Raw genomic sequence first — 21,521 nt, 5'->3', positions numbered from 1 at the left:
ACCAGATTGGTTAATAGACAGAGACACATGGACAGACAGTTTAATCTAGTTTCTTTGATTTAAAAGATTTCTTTTTTTTCAGGGGGAGGGGTTGATATTTACCACAGCAGCAAATATGAAGCGCTGATCTTTCTCTTGCAGGAAAACTAGAATGTCAGTGAGCAAAAGAGCCAACGTATCTGAAAAGAGAAGTGTGGACACAAATAGTTTGATTGTCTAAAACCTAAATAAACAACACATCATAGATCCTGATATGATTTCATATCCACCTTTCAGACGTCCTGTGGCTGTTTTCCAGTAGACCAGCCCTTTGTGCTGCAGATCCCTATGTTTGCTGTGCAGGTCCTGTTTGCGAAACACCTTGCCATTCTTAAGCTTGGCAAAGCTTTTGTTCTCCAGCCGGGCCAGCACTTCCTGAAGCTCCTGAAACTTCTCATATTTATTTACAGTCAGGTCCACTGCTGCAACAACATCACGGATCTGAGCCAGGGCAGTTGACAGGTCAGAGTGTTCTATACTTCCCTCTACGAACAGAAACAATAGCCAGAGGTCATATGAATAATCCAATTTGGAAAACAGCTTTTCAATAATGCAGCTTTTTGTTACGATCTCTTAACTGATAACAGACAAATAAGCAGCATTAAAATGTATTAAAAAAGATTTCCGTTTTAGGTCTTTAAATCAATAATTTTTTAAGAAGTGGTTTAAAATGCTAAACTTTTAGGCCAACATTTTGTTATGCAATCACTAAAACTTCCTCTTGCTTTTCATTTGTTCTTCTCCTTTCAACAAATATGCAACAGACTTAACATTTGCATATCTGCAGTTTTGCACAAGTCACAGTAGAGTAGACCCACCCTTGGTATAATGTAATATCCTCTCCAGCAGCACTGGGTACTTGGTGATGCGCTGAGTTACAAGCAGGATAAATTCTGGGACCTCTCTTCGTCTGACCAGCGAGTTATTGCTCTGTTGCTGTGAGAGACAAAGAATTTTAGCTGCTCAAAATATTTAACTGTAATATAACTAATTGAAAAAAAAAAAAAACAGTGGATCTGGATTCAGGGGCTTACCCTGACAAAGTTTTGAAGTTTCTTGTTCTGTTGCTGTAGCTCTTTGAAGACGTTGACAGCTTCGATGTGGTGACTGCAGAACTCTCCATACAAGTTTTTCATCTTCTCAGCATTTTCATCTGAGAACTGAGAGAGACTAGATGCTGAGCACAGACGTCCATCTGAGTATATTTATTTTACATAACTAAATATCAACTAACCTGCTGAAGCAGTATATCTCCAATCCTGTGGATGATGTAATTTTGGGAGTTCTCTGTTTGGGTTTCAGCCTGTCTGCGTTCCTGCAGAGCTCTGAAGAGGTTCCTGTGGAAGACCAGCAGGGGATCCAAACAGGGGAAAATCCGGGCCACACAGTCCCAATCCAGCTGCAGCTCCTCCAGCATGCCTCTCCTGAACACCTCCGACATGACCGTTAGGGTCTGGATATGGTGCAGCTCGGTCTGCATCAGCTCTGAAAGAGAACAGCCAAACTGGGTAAGGGATACTGAAATATCTGGCAGGGTTTATGTTTCAAACTGTAGATGCAATGTTTAGTTTGGCAAAGGTTTCTCACAGGCTGAAAATAAACCATCTGCGCTTCACAGGATTTTGATATGTTAACACACAAAGGTTGACAACACTGGTGGTACAAGTAATAATGAAACACATTTCTTTGGAAACTGCAAAAAAAGTTAGCTTTTCACTCAGCCCACAGAATCCAACATAATCAGCTATATGATTACAGATCCTGGTTGTACAGTATACAGTGCTTTTATATAAAATATTAAAACAGTATTGTTAATTTATTGTTAATTCCAGGCCGGCTGGATTTTCTCACCATAAATAACATCCTGGCGTTTGATTGTGTGTCTGTCGTGTTGCCTACAAAATTCGGCAGTGACTGCAAGACTCCATGACTCTGCTTCAAGTCCCAGCAGGTCAGCGGACAGGTCGCCCAGTAAAGGAGCATCAACAGTATCTACATGAATGAAAGTGATGAATAGCGTCTTATTTCTGGATCACTATTACAACTGATGCATGTACCAAGCCTCTCTGTTCTTCCTCACCTTGTGTGGTGATTGGCAGGTCGATGGCTGGGGGAGTCGTTGTGACTGGTGTCCCGTCATCAGACAGTGAGCTAATAGTGCAAGTTGGAGCAGCACACTCAGAGTCCGCACCTGCTGAGTCGCTCAGCCGTCTGAGGGAAAGAGAGCCAGGTCAGAAGAGCCTGTGTGGAAATCTAGGTTTCATTTATTTTTAGGCATACTAAAATAGAGTCTGCTTTTTGGAAGTCTCAATTGTGTCCATCCATCCGCTTCCGTTTATCCTTTTCAGGGTCGCGGGGGGCACTGGAGCCTATCCCAGCTGTCGTAGGGCACAGAAGAATACATTTTTTTTAATTTCCAAATGTTTTTTCTACTCCTGGATCTGTGTGACATCAACATGAGGGAGTATCCCCAATGTGGTCATCTCAGATAGACAGCTCTGACTGGGAGTACAGAAACCCCATCAACCTGTTGTTCAGACCTGTTTGTCAGGGCCAGCCAATCAGAAGAAAACTGGCTTAAAGGGAGGGGAAGCTACGATGGCTTGTTTCATACAGTGGATGAACTATGGACGAACCTATAAATCATGGAAAACATCTCTAAAAGAATATGAGAGTAAAAACATGGAGCTGGAAATAAGCATAATAGGTCACATTTAAAAGTAAACAAATTGAATTAAAAGACAAAATGAATGCAGTTCATTCATTCTTAATGCTTTTTTCATACCGGTGGTAATATTTTTCTTTTCCCAGATCATAACCAGCCTACCTGCTGTCTGCAGAGATAGAGAGGCTTTTAGTAAGCGGTGCGACTGTTTCTCTTTTTTCTCTGTTCATTGTTGGAAGCGAAGAGGACGGGCAGGAAGAAGAAGAGAAAATGGAGGATGGTGGGTTTTCTTTGACAGGGTCTAAAAAGGAAGATCAAAAGGAGGAGAAATACGTCATACACTGGAAGCTTTCCCACTCTAAAAATAAATATTGCGTGTTTGTTTAGTATTCAGATGTTTTGTTTATATCTATGTAGTCACTGCTATAAAATTTACAGGATCATTAAACTGTTATAATCTTTCACTGTTTAACTGCAGTTTGATTACAGTTGTGACAATACATTGCAGATGTTGACACCTCTGTCTAATACCAAGCACTCAAAGAAGACAGAAAGCTTAAACTGAAGAAATAAAATGATTATGTTAGTGCAAATAGAGCACTCAACCCGTGTTCTCATGCACACGTAAACACAATCCAGACCAGATCCCCCACTGAGGTAGATTAAAATTTAACTTTTTCTTTTTTTTAAACAGGAAAGAAAAACAACAGAAGAGGAATGACGAGGGGTGAAGAGCAATGGCTTACTTATCTACTACAGGACAAGGGAGGACAGGTGAAAACTAAATGAATCAAAGACAAAGGGAGGAGCAGTGGGGGCACTCACTCTGCGGGAGAGAAAAGGCCTTGTTCTTCATCAGCAATGCATTCCTGTCTTGCAGTTTCTGGAAAGATATAATCATATCGCCACCAAAAGTTGTAAATCTGAGTGTTTTTGCTTTGAATAACAGGAGGATGTGGTTGTAATCACAACAAATTTAGTCAAAACTGGAATCAGTTAAAGAGAAACATGCTGGGAGATATTGTACTTATGCATGACTAATTTGTGATATCAACACATTCCCGGAGTTCCTTTGTCACCATGTCCAGGAATTTACTCTTCCTGTGGAAAAAAGTACCCACTTTCACTCTGCTCGTCTTTACTAAAGTAACTGACTACTTTTTCTTTGTTTTCCTTCTTTTCTTGCATTTTGCCCTCTTTAGACAACAAAAACAGGGGTGATAAGAGACACAGGAAAACACAAAGGGAATGATTAAAACTAGATAACTAGCTACAACACAGTAACAGACTGAGTGACAGATTTCTGGTTTAGCTAGCATGTACTTAAATGCAATCTGTGGATTTTGGGTCCAAATAGTGCTACACAACAATGTTTTTAGGAGTGTTTGTGTGCACATGTGGGCAGTGGTTTGACACCATTCTGCTAGCTGACATTGAACACAGATGTAAATAATGAACGCAAAACAACCAGTATAAACACGTGTTTTACATACCAAACGTGTTTGCTAGATGTAAAAGTAAATGAATGTGTTGTTTAATGCATAGGGCATAAAATCTCTTTCTACAGCATTGTGGTCTGTTCAGGTAATAAAGGATCACTACAGTGATGGATAGTTTACAAGTTAACATCTGCAGCAGAAGAAAAGCTGTACTTACAATCCAGAGTGTAGGTCAAGCTTTAGTAATGTCAGAGCCTACAGTTTCCATAACACCATCTATAACATAACAAACCTTTTCGTTCTCATCTATTTATACAGGCTGACTAGTGCTAACTGAAAGTGCCTGACCTATTTTTGTAAAACTGACCTCATCCCTGGCTGACTGTGTAAGCCATACAGAAACGGACAAAGACTTTGTCCCCAAGAAGTCAGCTGACAAATGAAAACATGCGACATTTAAAAAAAAAAAAAAAAGAAAGAGGTAGGACTTTATATTCTGCCAAATATAAAATAACAACATTGTTAACTATGTTAAAACAGCACATCAAACATGAAGCAGTCTGTCACCAGCAGCTGTTTCTTTTTCTTTTTTTTACATTTGTGAAGCTCTCTGGCTTGACTTTTTTCTTTTGTAAAACTATTTTTAAATCAATAATCTTGCTTATTTGCTCTGAGCGCAAACGAGGTGCATTGTGTTAATGATTACCTTTGCACAGGCTGCAACAGACTCCCGACAGTTCTTATGAACATTCAGTAAACAGTCTGCAGACAAGCACATATAAAATGTCAGTTAATTCCATGAACTGAGTTATTACAACATATGTGAATCCAGTATCCAGATGGCAGACAAACTGTTGTTTGTCACTAGAAATGTTTACTTTATGAAAGAAAAAAAAATGACTTCATGTCTTATACTGAACAAAACATCACAGCAGCACGTGCAAAGAGATTTAAACAAATCCAAAACAGTTCAGCCACCACAGGACATAAAACAACATCAGCACTGACAGTGTAATACTTACTGGAGCACTGCAACAGCTCCTTCCCAGAAACAGACTTATCACAGGCCACACAAAGAGCAGGACCAGATGGAGACACAGGAACAAACTGATGACAATTAGGAGTGACTGACTTCTCCTTTCCCTCCTTCACCTCTTTACCCTTCACCTGAGAGGCAAATGATAGATATTTTTTAAATGTGCTCATTCAGCTGACAGTTATTGCAGATAATGCCATAATAACATGCAAAGCAGGAGAGTAGAAATAATATGACTCATTGCAGCAGGCAAAAAAGAGGCTTAAAGCGGCCATCTTCTTGCTGAAAAACACCTGTTAAAGTGAAGTTAGTTGAGATAAAGGGGCCTCTGAGTGAGCCTTTTTGTTTACTTTGTTAAGGTCCATTGGGACTGCTGCTGTTATGGTGCTTTATCATTAGGGGGCACTGGGATGGAGGGGAGGGGGGTGTCCTCAGTGTATGCTGCGATAGAAGAATGTTTATTATCTTTTGAAACTTTGCAAGGAGGTCTAGAAAATGTGTTTGTTTTCTGAGTCTTCATGTGCATTGTGTTTCCGTAAATATAGGGAAACACTGTCGTTAAAAACATGCACATCCTTAAAGACACGCACATATGTTCACAAGATTAGGAGTGCAGCACAGAATGTGTTTTGGTTCCCCATGCTGTGTGTGTGTGGAGCGGGGGTCTACATGTTATGTAAGAGAATATTTTCACTGTGTCTTGTTGCTAAGACCTGAAGAGAGAGAGAATTTTCTGCTTCACCAAATAAAGACTTGTGCTCAGACAATGGCCCCCCCAGCACAAGAATTCCGACCTGGCATGTCTGAGATGTGGTAAACTTTTACTGCACTGCTTTTAGAAGCCTTTAAGCCGTGTGTGTGTGTGTGTGTGTGTGTTTTTTTTAATCGTAACCTTTAACTGTAGGCATTTTTAATGACATTTGAGTAGATCTGAAATCACAGCCAGCATGAATTAGAAAGTCCACTGCACTGTCTCACCTTAGTCTTGCTGCGAGTGCTCGACATCCTGCTCTTGAGGAAGCTGAAGGTCCGGCTGACTTTGTACTTCTCTGACTCGACCTTAGATGGGATTATGTATTTATCCCAGTCCTCATCCTCGATCCTGTTTTAGTGTAAATGCTTTAGTCAGAGGTCATTACAACTCCTCACTGCAGTACTACCATCCAACATGCACACACTAACAAAAAGACATCATAATTTTAGTAGTTTAATAGACTAAAGAGAGCATAATAAGGTACACTGGTATCATGCCGGAATGAAAGAATGTCCAGACAGTCTTCCAGGACCCCTAGTCTACGGATTATTACTCTTCACAACATGCTCGGCATGCTTGGAAGTCACTATGGACTCTAGTGCATGCTATTTATAGTATGACCTTGCCAAAATGCAATTAATACGTGTCATCTATTTTCAGCGAGTTATGCTAGTTACATTGGGCATTCTAGGTGAAAGGCAACAATGACAGAACGTAAAAACAAACAACCATGCATTATCACATCAAACCTACAGCAGCCACCCGTCATAAGAAGTGTTAATATAATCTGCTTCTGCAGATTCCTACATCATCAGATGCAGCTGGGAAAAAACCTACATGGTTAATGGATGAGCTTGGGAACGGTCGCACAGCGGGGTTAAAATGACTTAAGCCACACATGCACATGTGAGGCCATTTAGGTGAATAACATACTCTTTGAGGAACTCTGTGAGGGTGAGGTGTTCGAGTGGTGCGCTGCTCTCCTCCTCTGCTGACTGGGCCCGCTTACGGAAACCCAAAACCCTGCATGGATATAAAGCACCTCAGGCCAAGTTGTTGTGTCTCTTCTCATCAGGTAACTCAAAATGCCAATAATATTCTAAAGTCTACAAGTCATTCCTAGAACAGTGTGGGAATGGAAAATTAAGATAATTACAGGTTTTGCAATGAAGAGTTACACTGGTGTTTGTATTATCTGCTATTTTTAGTTGAACATTTAAATATTAACCAGCGCTTTTTGGGCAGTGGTAGTTAAATCAGATGGATTCTGATATCGTAAAGGACAAAAACAGTTGGTGAGTCTAATCAGGTTGGTGTGGTTATATAAATGTAATTTATCCTAATACAATAATCTAACGGTGTAATATAATTTGATTGCCTAATATGATCTTCTACAGTGTTTCCTCTGTTAGCAATGGTTGTTAGAAAACAAAATATATTAGCACATGATGAATTTATGAGGCAATGAGATGAAATCGATGATAAAATAGATATGGATAGAAGCATTTCTTAAATGAAATCAAAACAAGCAATGTTACTACAGTGGTCCCCAACCTTTTTTCTGCCCTGTCAGATGGACACAAGAGCCCCTCATCAGCACCACGTATAAATGTGTTCATTTGACCTCAGTTTAACCTGGACCAGGACTACTTTTAGCTTATCAATTACCCTAACCCCATTCAGCTTCCATTCAGGCATACATAAGCCAGGGACATTTTCTATCACATGGGATCACGAGGACTAGTAGGCTAGATTAGCAAACTATCTCAACCATTTTTCCATAACTACCGGCGTACCATTTCAACTATTTACTTTAAATAGCAGCTACTTCATTTAACTGCTATCCATTATGTTTAGTGACCAGTTTCAAATGTTTATTCATTGTGTTTATTTATCCAAGAGCCTATCTTATAATCTCGGCTATTTATTTAAACTGTTAGCAAACAATTTATATAGCTGACAACACTTTTAGCTAATAATTTTCAACCCTTTATTCATAATTTTAGCTCACTTTTTCATCTGCTTTCTAGTTATGTTTAGATATCATTTTGAGCTTTTTAGCTACTGATTTAAACTGTAACAGCCATATTTTCAGCTACCTGTTTTAAAATCAAGCTACAGTCATGTCAAAAAGAAGGTTTCCAAACAAGTCTATGCAGAATACTGAGTGCGAGTACATCCTTGCAAGAATTTGAAGTGAAAAAGTCCAGTTATTTTTTTTCCCCAAACTCCTTAGACTATATCCTTAATACTTCCATAGAAATTAAGAAGAAGCAGCAGCCAGGTGCAGCTACTTATGATCAAATAGCGCAGGACCTGGTTGGACTGATCAAAAGTCAAAGTCAAAGTCCAGACTTCAACCCCAAAGAAATGCTGAAGTGGAACCTTAAGAAAACTGTGCATAAACAAATAACTGCAAACTTCAATAGGTCAAGATTCCTCTGCAACAATGCGAAAAACTGCTAAAGTCATAGAGAAAATTATCACTTCAAGTTACTGCTGCTAAAGAATGCACATGGGATGTACTCCGTTTTCCAGAAGACTGCATAGTCTTTTTCACATGACTGTACTTTAACCACTTTTCACTTCTTGTTGAGATAAATGATTAAAATCTATTTTAATCAGTTCTGCATGTATTTTGGCTCTGCATGCTGTTTAGCTTTGATTATCTACCCCGGGAAGCACTTGTACACAATGGTTGGGAATCCCTGCGTTACAGAGCAGGAATGTTAAGCAAATGTTAATTCATAGTAACTGTTAAAATCTCTATCCAAGATAAATACTACAGTATGTGCATGCTTCCCTTTCAACATCACTGATGTGGCCTAGAATTTTGCAAAATGTTTGTGAGGTCTGACATACAAGAAAGCCCCGAGTTTTACTGTTTGCTCAGGGTTATTTTGAGGTTGTAATCAGAGAATATGCTGGCCCCAGCCTCACAACAGGAAGCATGTCACATCCTGTGCACTTAGACACCAACCACAGGTTTAAATCTAGGAAAACACATACACATACACATACACACACACACACACACACACACACACACACACACACACACACACACACAGACCCCCATGTAAACCAATCACTAATCACTGGTCAGCACTGTTGCCTAAAAAGGGAGGAACCTCTGAGCAGGACCCTACACAGTTGAGTGGTTCTTGCCTGAGCTCATGAAATGACACACTGGCTTTACCTCTTTTCTCTGGGCGTCTCAGTCAAGTTGAATGTTCTCTGCTCTGTAATCGACAACAAGGACAAGCATATCAGTATGCCAGACATAGATGTCAATACGGTGCATAGATCCAAAGTGAATCAGCAGAGAGGGTTAAAAAATCTTCCCCATTTAAAATTGAGTCAGAAACTAATATAGAGATCATGGAAAGAGTCTGGAGCCAGCAAACCCCTACAGAGAAAGAACAAACACAGCAGCAAGTCTTGCCTCGAAAAACCAGATGATAGCAACGATGGAAAAAGGAAAAAAAACAAAGAGGAGAAACGCAACATGTACCCAAATGGAAGAATAACAAAAGCTTCAGGACAGGAACAATTCTGCTATTAGATGATCTAAAGGAGATCTTCATTCTTCCAATGCCCCAGTCCTCTTTTGCTCAGTCATTTTTTATATAAGGCAGGAGAACTACTATTTTATTACAAAAAAAAATCTTAATTAGTTTTAGAGAAAACTGTGCATGTAAGTGTACCAAAAATTAAATCCCACAGAAGATGCAGAGCTGCACAATTTATGCAACAATGACAAACATGTTTTTTGTTTGTGTGAAAATATCTGGAAAAATCCTTTTACAACACAAAGTGTAGTAAAATGATTTTGCTTCTCACAAGTTCCTATTGCAGGGTTTTCAGCTTTGCATAAATATACTTTTTACAGTGTGTCATAAAAAAGTTTATAGATACCAGATATGAATTTTAATTGTGCAGCCCTGCCCCATGGTTCACCAGAAAGAGACTGAAATGCTTTTTTCCGACCAGCCCGTAGTATTCAAGCTGTTGCTCGACGTCTTTCTTGTACTTACTAACTTGGTTGAGACGAGATAGGGATTTAGAAAGAGATAAAGCCTGAAGTAGAGAACGACCGCTGCTGTTGAATGCTCCATCTACACAGGATAAAGCATGACCTTTACTTACAAACACCCTCACAAGCAGATCTATTCTGAAGCAAAGCTGACACAGATATACTTCATGGAGCTTCAGCTGATTTCTGACACCTGTCTGGTCTTCCCACTGTTGAACATGTGGCACATTTGTCCATTCAGCTGCCTCTTGGGAACTATCGGGGCAAAGGGGGCAAAGTTCACTCACCTTCTTCCAAATCAGTGATTGTTGCATCGCGGTTTAGCAGTGGCCGTGACGGCTTTGCTTTAGGGGAGGAGTAGGAGTAGGAGCGAAGACGGACCTCAGCCTCCTCTGGGCTCTAGGTGAGAAAACAAATCACAACAGTAATTAGAAGTTCACAGATTCAATCCTGTGAACAGCAAAATCAGAGTGCATCAGAAACCTGCAGGACAAACAGACCAATAGACTCTGCCCTTTCGTCCATGTTATTGAGCTGTTTATAGTCTGGGCTTATTTACTAAAGATTGTAAGGCAAAGCTGTCTCTTTTGTAATGCTTAGCATACACTGTATGACATGGGTTTTTCATTTTTTCCTACTGAAAAATTGATGATTAATTAAAAAAAAAGAGAAGACAATCAAGGAAAATATTCAAATGGAACAAAAACTGTGTCGAGGATATTATGGTGACTTAATAAGACACATTTTTAATTCATAGTTTATACAAGCTTATGATAATGTTTTGTGAACCAGAAGGGAAGGGGTATACCTTGGTTGATTTGTGCGTGATGTCGGATTGCGCACGACTGAAATCTGGAGAAGCGTCAAAAGAGTCTCTCTCTTCTCCTGAGCTAGAGCGCAGAGTGGACTGTTGCCTTATAGATGAGGATGGGTAGGAATGTCCCAGTATGTCCTCCTCTCCACTGTCACACTCTAGACTAGGGCTGTGCACAATCATACACACACACACGGATTTAAACACACACGTGTCTAGGTTAAGGTCCTGTCATTCGCTAAAAGTGACTGACTGTTAATACTTTCCTCCACATTATGTTAAGAACAAAATAAAACTGGCTATAAAGATTTACTTAAAAATCCTACTGACAGTGTATCTATCTACTTAGCACTTTTAATTCCTATTCTTATTTTTATTTTCATGTCTATTTTAGCGTAATTTATGACAGTATGTCTGCACTGAAGCACTGCAGCAATTTCCTAATGTTGTAAACCTGCCCAACATTTGGCAATAAAACCCTTTCTGATTCTGATTCTGATCTGATTCTGAAGTGGGTCAGAGTGATCTTTAACATAATCTCAATAGAAGAAATAGTCTAAACCTTTTCAAGAATAACTGCAATTGTGTCCTACCTCAGGCCTCGGCTTGCCTCTGTGAAGCTGCATCCTCTACGACTCAAAGAAGGAGAGCGTGGCAAGCCTGTCTGCGGCTGACGCTTGTGTGCTTCCTCAAACAAACGGAGGGCGGAAGCCAGGGGCGAGGAAGGAAAAGATGGGGAGGAAGCGAAAGGACAGGGGGGGGAGACAAGAGGGGACTGCTCTCTGTGGTTCTCCAGGCCAGAACCTTGGATTCCCCTCAGCCTGTTGTGGGGTGACGATAGGCACCGGCTCTGGGAGCAGTTCCCTGAATTAGGGGGAGTCACAGAGAACGAATCCCAGCTGGAGCTGTCAGCATGAGATGCAGGGCTGACCTCCTCTTCCCCTGGAGAGCGGTATTTAATGTCAGCATCGTCCACCTGGAAAAGAAAAGTGAGAATGCAATGAGACCCCAAACTGTTCCACCAGATGATTTGCAGCTCATCCAGTGAAACGATTCACATCTTATGAGCAAAATCTGTTGTTCATGCGCTGTTCTAAATTATATCCCTGTCGTAAACTGCATTTTACCTAATGACACTGTATAGAAAAACTTGAGCAACTCACCTGATCCACCAGCATGGCGTTGGCATACACTTGGTCTTTGCCGTGTATCATCGCTGACAGTCTGGCAGCTGCAGCCAGTGTTGGAGACGAGGCCTGGCTCTCCCTTATGGACTGGCTTTTCTCTACAGTGAGAGAAGAATGCACAGAGAGCCGGGATTTTTCAATATTACATTTAGTTTCCACAGCAACACCAAATAACTTCTCACAAACACGGGAAGTGACATAGACATCCTGGGCAGTTGCTTGTCATTGTTCAGGACTAAGAGTCTCTGTATGCGTTTGTGTGTGTATGAGTGTGTGCATGTATGTGTGTGTGCATGTGTGTGCCTCTATCTGAATGGCTCTTTGCACACACGCGTGAAAGGGCGTGCACGGAGTCGAGAGTACACATCTGTAGGCTTGTTTCTTCTCCACCCTGCCTTCGATGCAGTGGGTGAGTGGAAATAACTCCTGGTGAGCACACAGTAGCATTGAGAGGAATCCTTTCAACACAGAAGAGCCACTGTGAGCAGCAGCCTGGTTTTACTGTTAAACGGGGAAAAACACTCCTGCTCTCAAAACACGCAAAGCTCCCTCTGGGATGTTGCTCTGTATAAAGCACACACACTCTCCACAACTCAGTTTCTTATGAAGTATTTCAGGTTTGAAAATAACCGATTCACATAAACAAAGAAGGTAAAAGTTACCAGTAATACTACACATAACAATAAACCTTTGGTAAGACACTAATGGGCATATTATCTTTTAAGAAAGTTTAAATGCTCTATACAAACTAGTTCTTTACTAATAACAACAACAATAAAATAGTCATTATTTATAGAGTACTATTAAAATGTAACTTAAAATGATACTGGCAGCAAAATAAACACATAGGTCATAAAATCATAATTTTTTACACACAAAAAAAATGTATATAAAATGGTTAGCATCAGATAAAAATGCTCAAAAGCTATAAAACAGCTAGAAATCAGGTGAGACTGAATAGTCAGCTGCTGCTTTTAATGTGAAAAATAACCACAGTAACAATTATTTTCAAACTTACTTGCGAATTCTGACTGCTCATAAAAAATCTCTATTAAACACTAACCAGGTACACTGACTTTACTTTTTTTAATATAGTTTTTTTTACTGCTACTAGATAACCATCAGCAAAATGTGTGTTTCTGCCAGTGTTAGGTAATATTACTTTTAAAAGTAAAATGCTTAACAAGCTACAAGATTATTGTTTTACTTTCTGTTAACTTCCTCAAAGTGAAGGTTTCTCTTTTCTATGCCATCTCGCTAGGTGAACTACACATGTGCACAAGTAGCAGGAACAGGACAAAAAGAGCACAAATGTTTCAGCGATTGCCTTTTTTGATTTCAAAGCATCAAAGTGAAAATGGGACATACAGTAAAATGATTGGTTAATCGCCAAAGTAAGTCAATTTATGATTACTTGAACTGCGAAACTACCACCATTACATTACATTACTTGTTAACAAAAGAAAAAAAGTCATCAGTCTGAAGAAAGAAAACTTGTAGAGGAATTTACATTAAGCTGAAGATTCAACAGAAAAATCTAATCACACCAGCAGCTGGTGCATTTCTGGTCGTAGTAACCAGAAGAGGAGGTCTCATTAGCACAGTTACATTATTAAGCTAATAATGACATTCTCACCTTGCCGTGACCGAGCTTTGCCTCCAACAGTGTCTTTGGCACTGCTGTTTTAAATCTCAGCTCATCAAGCAGTTACTAAAGCAAGACTCAACATTCTTCTTTTAAAGTAAATCAATAGTTTATCCATGGTGTCCAAGCTGCCAGCACTGCAGAATAATAATAAAAAAAGGCATTCAGCAACTGTAACAGTGAATAAATCAAAGAAGAAACTGGCTGTGCTTCCTATATGCTGCAAGTTAGATAAATATGAGAGGCAAGAGGGAGCTGAGCTAACACTGATGAGGACACCAGATGATTCCCATTACATCCATGTTAAACATAAACGAATTAACCGAAGTTTAAGTACTGCAGCATATACAGAGACGACTGCACATCACTCCAGGACAGCCAAAGTTTTTATATCTCTCAGCGAAATTCTTACATTTTTACAACCTGATTCTCCATTGTTAAAAATGTCTGGATTCTCTTAGTTTCACCTGAAGAAATTATACTGTATATGAACCTCAAACCAAATTCACTGTACCTGCGCAAAGTCACATAAAACTTTCTGCTATGTAGAAAAGGATTCGTTTTAGTCCAACATCAAATCCACAGAATGGGGTTAGATTCTGGATGTGGGTCAAACTGCTGTTTGAAAGCAGATATAATTTCATATAAACCTACTTTAGGGACTTGACAGACAGACCTAATAGTTCAGGCTCTGGGCAGGGTCCAAAGCCACAGCTGGCTGCTGTGGCCTCAATCATTCACACACCTCTGACCCATAAATTCTGGCTCAGTGAACATTACTGTCGGGCAGTGTGATCTGTGTTTAACATTAGTTAACTGGGGGAATAACAGAAGCAGGGTGTTCATATTGCCAACAAGTTACAAAAGCAAAAAGTAATTCGTCCTGCTGGAAAAGCTGTCTTTATTCCCGAGGCAGAGTAAGCAGTCAATCAGCTGTGACTTGAAAGGGGATGTTTTTTTTTAAAGAAAAGCAGAGCAGTATGCGGATCTATTTATGTAGGATTTCTGCTCGCTAAAAGTAAAGCTGAAGTGATGTGATATTCAGAGCATGTCCCTTAGTGAGAAGCAACCGTATACAGTAGCAATGCCTAAAGTAGCAGCAGCGAGAAAAACAGAGACCGAGAGAGACTCTATAGCAAAACAGACAAAGACAGCAGTCAGTGCCAGGTTTCCAGACCAGGGCAGTTAAACACAGAGAGTGACCCTTCAACCCATGCACACCCCTGGGAGAGGGAGACCGAGGTAGGCAGGATGAAGAGGAGGGGGAGGCAGCGCAGCCACAAGGCTTCTTTCTCAAGGTTCACTCCTTTTAGAAGCTGTAGGGCAAAACATAAAATTCAAGATAAACATACAATAACAATGATTAATCGTATAAACACCTAGGCTTGCTTATTATAATTATAAATGGATTATTTGTTCATGCTGTTCCTTCTTTTATGATGTAACTTGCTTTACAAGGACCACACTAAACAGCTGTCACTTTGATGAGAGCTGAAAGTAAAATAACAAGCCAAGTCTCAAAGAATCACAACAGGAGGTCTTATTACCTTATAAAAATAGGGGAGGCATTTATTTAACTTTAGTGTTCGGGACTTTTAAATCATTAGAACAATTGTCCACCAACATCCACAAAACCACTCTGAGTTATGACACCTGTGGTCAAACATCCCAATCCAAGCATCACAGGCCCATTGTATTTACAGGAAAAGGTGAAGCCAGAACGAGCCGTGCAACTCTCAGAGCAAAGAAATAAACGTCTGCCTGTGCGCACCTGAAATCACATTTCACTTTGCAGGTGTATTGTTAGACCAGAAAAAAAAGAAAGTCGAAATCGAGTAGAAGCAGTTCAGTTCAAAAAGTTGATGCAGTGCCACCGTTTCTGTTCCTCATTGAGAGAGCATGGGCCAGCAGTGTGTATAAAGCTAGCCTGTGTCAATCACAATTACAAAGCAATAACATAGATAATCTTGCAGAGGTTTATGGTGAAAGATGAGGAAAAGACAACTGGAGCTGAGCCATGACACAGCCGTGGCAGTAACATAATCTTTCCCCGTGTCTGTCTCTCTGATCCTAACTCCCTCTCTCTTTCTCGCTTCTCCCAACAAACACAGAATCACTTGTACATAAGCAACGGACTGTTTAACCACTCTGGTTTAATCATGCACTATTTTTAGCATTTAATTTAACTCTCCCATGACTAACAATGAAATAACAAATTTTTATGCCAGGATGAAGTATTAACCAGATTTTGGTTCCGTGCCTGATAATAAACCAATACTCAATTCAATCACAGTCACTCTTTCACTGACACCTAAACAACCAATTAGAGCTATCAAGTGCAGTTCCCTGAGGCTAGGGATATGACCGCACATATTAAACAGTGGGCCTCCCATTTGCACTGCAACCTAGCAGTCACATGAGGCCACGACTTCTCAGCAGGGTTTAGATGCACACAACAGTTTGAAGATGGCGAAAGCCCCAAACCACTCAATCAGCCTCGAGTGGACATCTGACATTCCCCAACATACTGTCAGGTATCAGGTTACATCACTGGTAAACATGCAGTTAGCTCTCTCTGACAGACTCGGTGCTGCAGTGGATGTCTGCGAGTAAGAGTGTGTAATGGGAAAAGTCTAATTTTAACTTTATTGTTCCACAGTGAATGGTGAAACATGCCTGCCAACAGGGCATTTAGAAGTTAAGTCCTGAGTTTGCCAGAAGAGCTGCCTAATCTGTGTTTAAAAAGTTAACATTTTTCACTTAAAAATGATTCCACATGTTTTTCCAAATCTTTTTTGTGTCTGTCAAACACTGCAGACATCAACATGTCAGAAATGTGTTTTAAGGACGTCAATGACAGTGAAGTGAAAAGTGAATTAAGATTTGTGGACACTCGCAGAACTATACCTGTCAAAGCGACAGAATAGCAAAACTACTTTTAAATATGGTTTTTAATGCTGCGTTACCTTTTTTCCCCATCTTCCGGCGCATCCTCATCTTGGGAAAAGAAGGCCAGGAGTAGTTGAAAGGGCAGTCGGAATCAGAGTCCATGAGTTACGATCTTATAGAAAATCTTCATCCGAACAGTTCGATGTGTGTGATGAATAAATGAGCAGTTACGTCTATTCCCACATGGCTGAACAGACTGCGGACTAGCTGTAGCACTCACTCTCCTTTTTTTTCCCGGAGCCCTGCTGCAGACACTCTGACACTTCAGGAGTGAGCCAGCATGTTCCCCTCTGTCTCCCCCAACCACCCCTCCCCCTAAACTACTCCCCTTCCCCCTCCACAGCTCTCAACCAACTGTCCAGCAGAGCCGGGGCTGAACTCTTTCTTTTTGAGTTTCCTCTCTGTCTGCTCTTCTTACATCTGAGCAAACTTTTAGGTAACTAAGTCAGTCTCTGCCTTCTTTGCTCATATACCACACACGGTCATGAGAAAGAGGGAGCGAGATATACACATGCTGACAGCAACAGAGGGAGGAGGGTATTGACAGCTGAAAGGAGGGACTGAGGAAGGGAGAGAAACAGTCAAATATAGGAATGACTTTAGAACCGGCAGCGAAGAGAAACATGAAGCCAGACTGCTTATTGAAAGTGAGTCTCAGACATGATAGAAATCATTAACCCTGTGAGTCCATAACTGTCTCGGAGAGATACCAGGCTGCATAGCTGAACACTACCCAGTTAAAAGCACTGGCAATTCATCCCAAATATGCCTAATGCCATCTGAAGAGAGTCCTTCTCAATCACTCCATTCTCTCGTTCTCTATATTTTAGCATGTCAAAGCCCAGCTGAGAGGGGAGGAGGGACTGCCAGGTTAGCAGCTTCTCCATGGAGACAGCACAGAGAGCTGCTGCTGTTTTCTTCATCCATGTTTCCTCCTCTTGCCAAACTGCAGGAGTACAGTGCTCCAATTGCATCAGCACAGATACAAGTGAAGATCAGCAAAAAGGATGGTAAAGAGGATTTACAAGACAAACTGGACAATGGCACTGTGAAAAGAGGTCAAGCATGGGTTTACAAATGCACATAAATGAAGGAATGTGAAAAACAGAGAGAGAGAAAGGAGATGAGATGGGTTTTGCAGGCAGAATATACGCGAAGAGTAGAAAAAGAGGTACACTGTGACTATAGAAAGTTTCTGTGTATGTGCATGGGGAGGGGTGATGGAGGGTGTTGGCACCGGGCTAGTGAACATTAATGCTGCCTTTGTGGGGTCTGTGTGAGGTTTAATCCTTTTTTCCATTCTCCAATTAGATCCCACAGTCGGGGTCGCAGACTCTTCTCTGCGCTCCTGGTGCTGCACTTATCGTTTGTTGACACCCTGCCAAACTATCCATATCATAAATCCCTTTCTCTCACAGTTTCCCCCCTATTACACACACACACATAAACACACACTGCTTTAACACTCCTCTGCTCTCCTTTCCCTGGAGATCTCAACAAGCTGCTGGAAAACTGCATTCAGCAAAGCCCTGGCAACCCCCATTCAACCACAAACACCCCCTTTTTACTTCCCTATACCCCTGTCCCACTCAGAGCACTCTTCCCTACTGAATTCTTCCAATCAAATACACAAGTGAACACACACGCACACAGAAACTTCTTCCCTCTCCTCAACTGTGGAGGAGAGCAGCGCTCCTCGGGATGAAGTGGCCTTTGCTATTTGTTCGCTAAACTCACATTAAAATGCTGACCTGGAAGGATGTGATGGGGAATGGTATGTGTATTTGTCTGTATGTAGGCATTTGGGTGCAAGAGTGTGTTTTGGGTGGGGTATTTAAATATCGGGGGCATTAGGAAGGCAGAGATGGGAGAATGTGTGACTGAAGAAGACAAACAGTCCTTTATCCCTCTCAAAAAAATCCAAATTATCATATGAATCTTGAAAAGAGTAAAACCTTAAAAAAAAAAAAAAAGTTTTCTATGTACATACAGTCATGTCAAATAAGTTACAGTAATCTGAAATGGAGACAGGAAAGATGACATCAAGAAGATAGGGGAAAGATGACAGCTACATTCGAAATTCCTCATCCCTAGCTGAAGCGCTGGATACACAAGTTCTGTCTGTGTACTCGATGACGCATTCGCTCAACGTATGCAGCCATATTGTTAGTGTTAACAAACAGACCAGAATCACAATATAAGCTTCACTACTTCACTAAAAAATGTAAAAACCTTCTAGCCACTCACGATACCTGACAGGCCTGGAATGTTTACTGAAGAATTTAAATTCTTTAAGGGTCAAATGAGCACCTTTATCCCAGAAGAATGGCATGTATGAAACCTGAGTCATTTCCAGTCTGAGCTGTGTTCATTCAAACATAACCCACTGAGGGGAAACTTGTGCAAAACATCATTCAAGTGACCAATATTATTTGATCTGAGCCACAGAAGGTGATTTAAGGGGTCAAAAGAGGGCAGAGGGAGGCAGACATCACAGGCTACACGAAAATGATGAAGAGCTTCCACTCAGCTAACAAACACAGAGAAACATGCACACAGAGGACAAAATGGCTTAACCATTTAGCATGAAAAACTACACTCACCACAGGATGCTAAGATTACAGATGTTCAGTGCCAAGTGTTATAAAGTCTGAAGCCTCGGCTTGTCACCACAGCATTCTTACACTGAGGCATCAGTCTGGTCTGCAGTAATACCAGCCAATTATTAACCCACAGGATGTTCCCACTCTCAAATCCTTCCTCTTGCAATCCAGGAGTACATCAGAGTGAAGCCACCTTCAGCCATTTAGTCAGGAATTGGCTTGGTTTGTTTCTGGTCTCCTGTCACTACTGGCAGAAGCAGGATGACTCAGGATGAAGTGTTCATTAAAAAAGAAAAAAGAAAAAGATCCTGCTCGGTTCAACAATAACTGTAAACACAGATTGACACGACTAAAAAAACTTCAGGGAGAGGGGGGCAAGACAAGCCAGGGGCCTGAAATGTGATCCTATAGTCAGCGGGGACAGTCGGCAGCCATAGATGATGGTTAGAGTTCCAAGTTCTGTTCAGGAAAGGAAATGTTTCCTGCAGTTTGAACTCACTCAATAATTTGAAGCTACTTGGATAACTTCCTATGAACATAACAGCACCTAAAACAACAGTGATCGATTCCCGTCTGCACAAAAGTTGATGTACCACAAACTCTACAATTAAAACCACAGCTAAAAACGGACTTCTAAAAAAACAAAATTACTTTGAAAGAAAATCTTACCAGAGTCAGACTGTGAAGGCTCGTCTTCTTCGTCCTCCTCATTCAGACAGAACATCAGCGGCTCCTCGTATACTTCGGAGTAGAAACTGGGAACCTTTAACGAAACAGCATGCACATTTCCAGCATACCACAAAAACCGAAAAAAACGAGTAGAACTAAGTAAAAAAACACCAGTGTTTGGCGAGTGCCTAGGTGTGTGAGACAGATCAATTAGTTAACCATCTGTAACACATTAAACTGTTCCTACTGGATGACAAGAATCATGTGCACACACCACACCTCTCAAAACACGAAACACACACTTGACCGCTCACAAAGTCAGCTATTCAGTGGTGTGTGCAAGGTGCCAAATCCAGCACCTTGACAATAAGAGTGAAAAAAAACAAACAACAACTGTGGAGCATTGAGAAGCAGACAATGCTCCACAGTTATTGTAGCAGTGCTTGCCACTAGCTGGTACAGATGTTCATGGAAAGTGAATAAGTGTGTTTAAAATGCCACCTGTAATAACATATTCAGGAAAATTGGAAGGAACGCCTCTTGTTGCACGGAATTTGTCAAGAATATTCGGATCATATTGTAATCCATAGACTTGTACGCATGTGAATCCTTATAAAAATGTTTTACTGCCGTGCGTTAAATACTTACATTCTCTTCAACGGCAGAGTTTTCTCCATTTATGTCAGGATACAGTGCTGAAAAAAAAGACAACATTTTCAGACACAGCCATCAAACTTCAAAAGAAACACAAGTAAGCACAGATGCTTGCCAGTTTTTAATGATCCCACGTAAACGCAGGTTTTTGTTTTCTTTTCATAAACCTGGGGGATTTATTTATTTTTACTGTGTGGCCTTGATCTCCATTTTCATTTAATTACCATGTTCATCCTAGATCAAAGGGCACGGTGTATGATGGCTTACCAGTAACAAGGCAGAAATACATGGAAATTAGTGTTTGGGTGGTTTGATTAGTGGCCTTGGGTGATGTTGAAAAATGAAGGCAGGATATGTAGCAGAAGTGGCCCATAAAAGATAGATAGGCTGGAACAGAGTTTCAGAGAGAAGAGAAAAAGTAGTGCCAGAGCTTGAGAGACAAAGACAGAGGGACAAAAAAGAGAAGGATGAAATATTTCAAAAATAAAAACAAAACTAGCTCAGATACTGTCAAAGATACTGTCAATCACACTAGTGATGTGGCTTGGGATCTCAGTGGAATATGCCAAATACTAGTGGGTAAACTGCTTTAAAATTCCCTACTTAATGTCCACAGGCCTCATGTAGGGAATTTTTATAAGAATTTTTATGCCATGCTGAGTTTTCCTGTAGCACCAGGAACAGGTCAAAGTTTTTATTCATCTATTTAAATATCCTTAAATATCCACATTTAAAAACAAGGCCTACATCAGATTTGAAGGACTCTTTATTTTACTGAGCTTCCTTTATATCTGCTTGATGAAGTAGTAAATCCATCCTCTACTCTTTATCCAAATCTACCACTGGAAGGAATGATTAAGCAGACTTGCCCAAAACTTCCCACATTTTATTTTATAAACAAAATATCTTCAACTACCTTGTTTTTTAAATGATTATGTTTGATGAGAAATACTTTTAAGCAGAAAGTTTTGAAGTAGACTGTTGTTATTGTTTTTAATTATTTCCCTGATAACTGACTAACGATTGATCAT

General features: G+C 40.5%; 1 protein-coding gene across 2 annotated transcripts in view; it reads right to left on the bottom strand.

The window, feature by feature from the left end:
* Positions 1-21,521, bottom strand: part of LOC146697297 (rho guanine nucleotide exchange factor 28-like) — a 44,811-nt gene that overhangs the window by 10,582 nt on the left and 12,708 nt on the right. The window contains exons 9-29 of one of the 2 annotated variants that reach the window (XM_085475969.1): positions 20,485-20,531; positions 19,837-19,930; positions 11,947-12,068; positions 11,377-11,759; positions 10,778-10,952; positions 10,257-10,368; positions 9,971-10,051; positions 9,133-9,175; positions 6,867-6,956; positions 6,158-6,281; positions 5,166-5,310; positions 4,850-4,905; positions 3,530-3,587; positions 2,867-3,005; positions 2,120-2,250; positions 1,891-2,031; positions 1,274-1,524; positions 1,074-1,199; positions 858-975; positions 270-524; positions 103-179 (exon numbers count right to left, since the gene is read on the bottom strand). In XM_085475969.1, coding sequence (XP_085332095.1) covers positions 103-179; positions 270-524; positions 858-975; positions 1,074-1,199; positions 1,274-1,524; positions 1,891-2,031; positions 2,120-2,250; positions 2,867-3,005; positions 3,530-3,587; positions 4,850-4,905; positions 5,166-5,310; positions 6,158-6,281; positions 6,867-6,956; positions 9,133-9,175; positions 9,971-10,051; positions 10,257-10,368; positions 10,778-10,952; positions 11,377-11,759; positions 11,947-12,068; positions 19,837-19,930; positions 20,485-20,531 — 2,768 coding nt within the window. The remainder of the gene's footprint in view (positions 1-102; positions 180-269; positions 525-857; positions 976-1,073; positions 1,200-1,273; positions 1,525-1,890; positions 2,032-2,119; positions 2,251-2,866; positions 3,006-3,529; positions 3,588-4,849; positions 4,906-5,165; positions 5,311-6,157; positions 6,282-6,866; positions 6,957-9,132; positions 9,176-9,970; positions 10,052-10,256; positions 10,369-10,777; positions 10,953-11,376; positions 11,760-11,946; positions 12,069-19,836; positions 19,931-20,484; positions 20,532-21,521) is intronic. The other variant, XM_085475968.1, reaches the window with a different exon arrangement.

The sequence above is a fragment of the Copadichromis virginalis genome, linkage group LG12, assembly GCF_057382275.1.
Source record: "Copadichromis virginalis isolate Kocher_CV1m ecotype Utaka linkage group LG12, C_Virginalis_male_GT1.1, whole genome shotgun sequence".
NCBI classification, from domain to species: domain Eukaryota; kingdom Metazoa; phylum Chordata; class Actinopteri; order Cichliformes; family Cichlidae; genus Copadichromis; species Copadichromis virginalis.
This window is presented reverse-complemented; position numbering and strand designations above follow the sequence as displayed.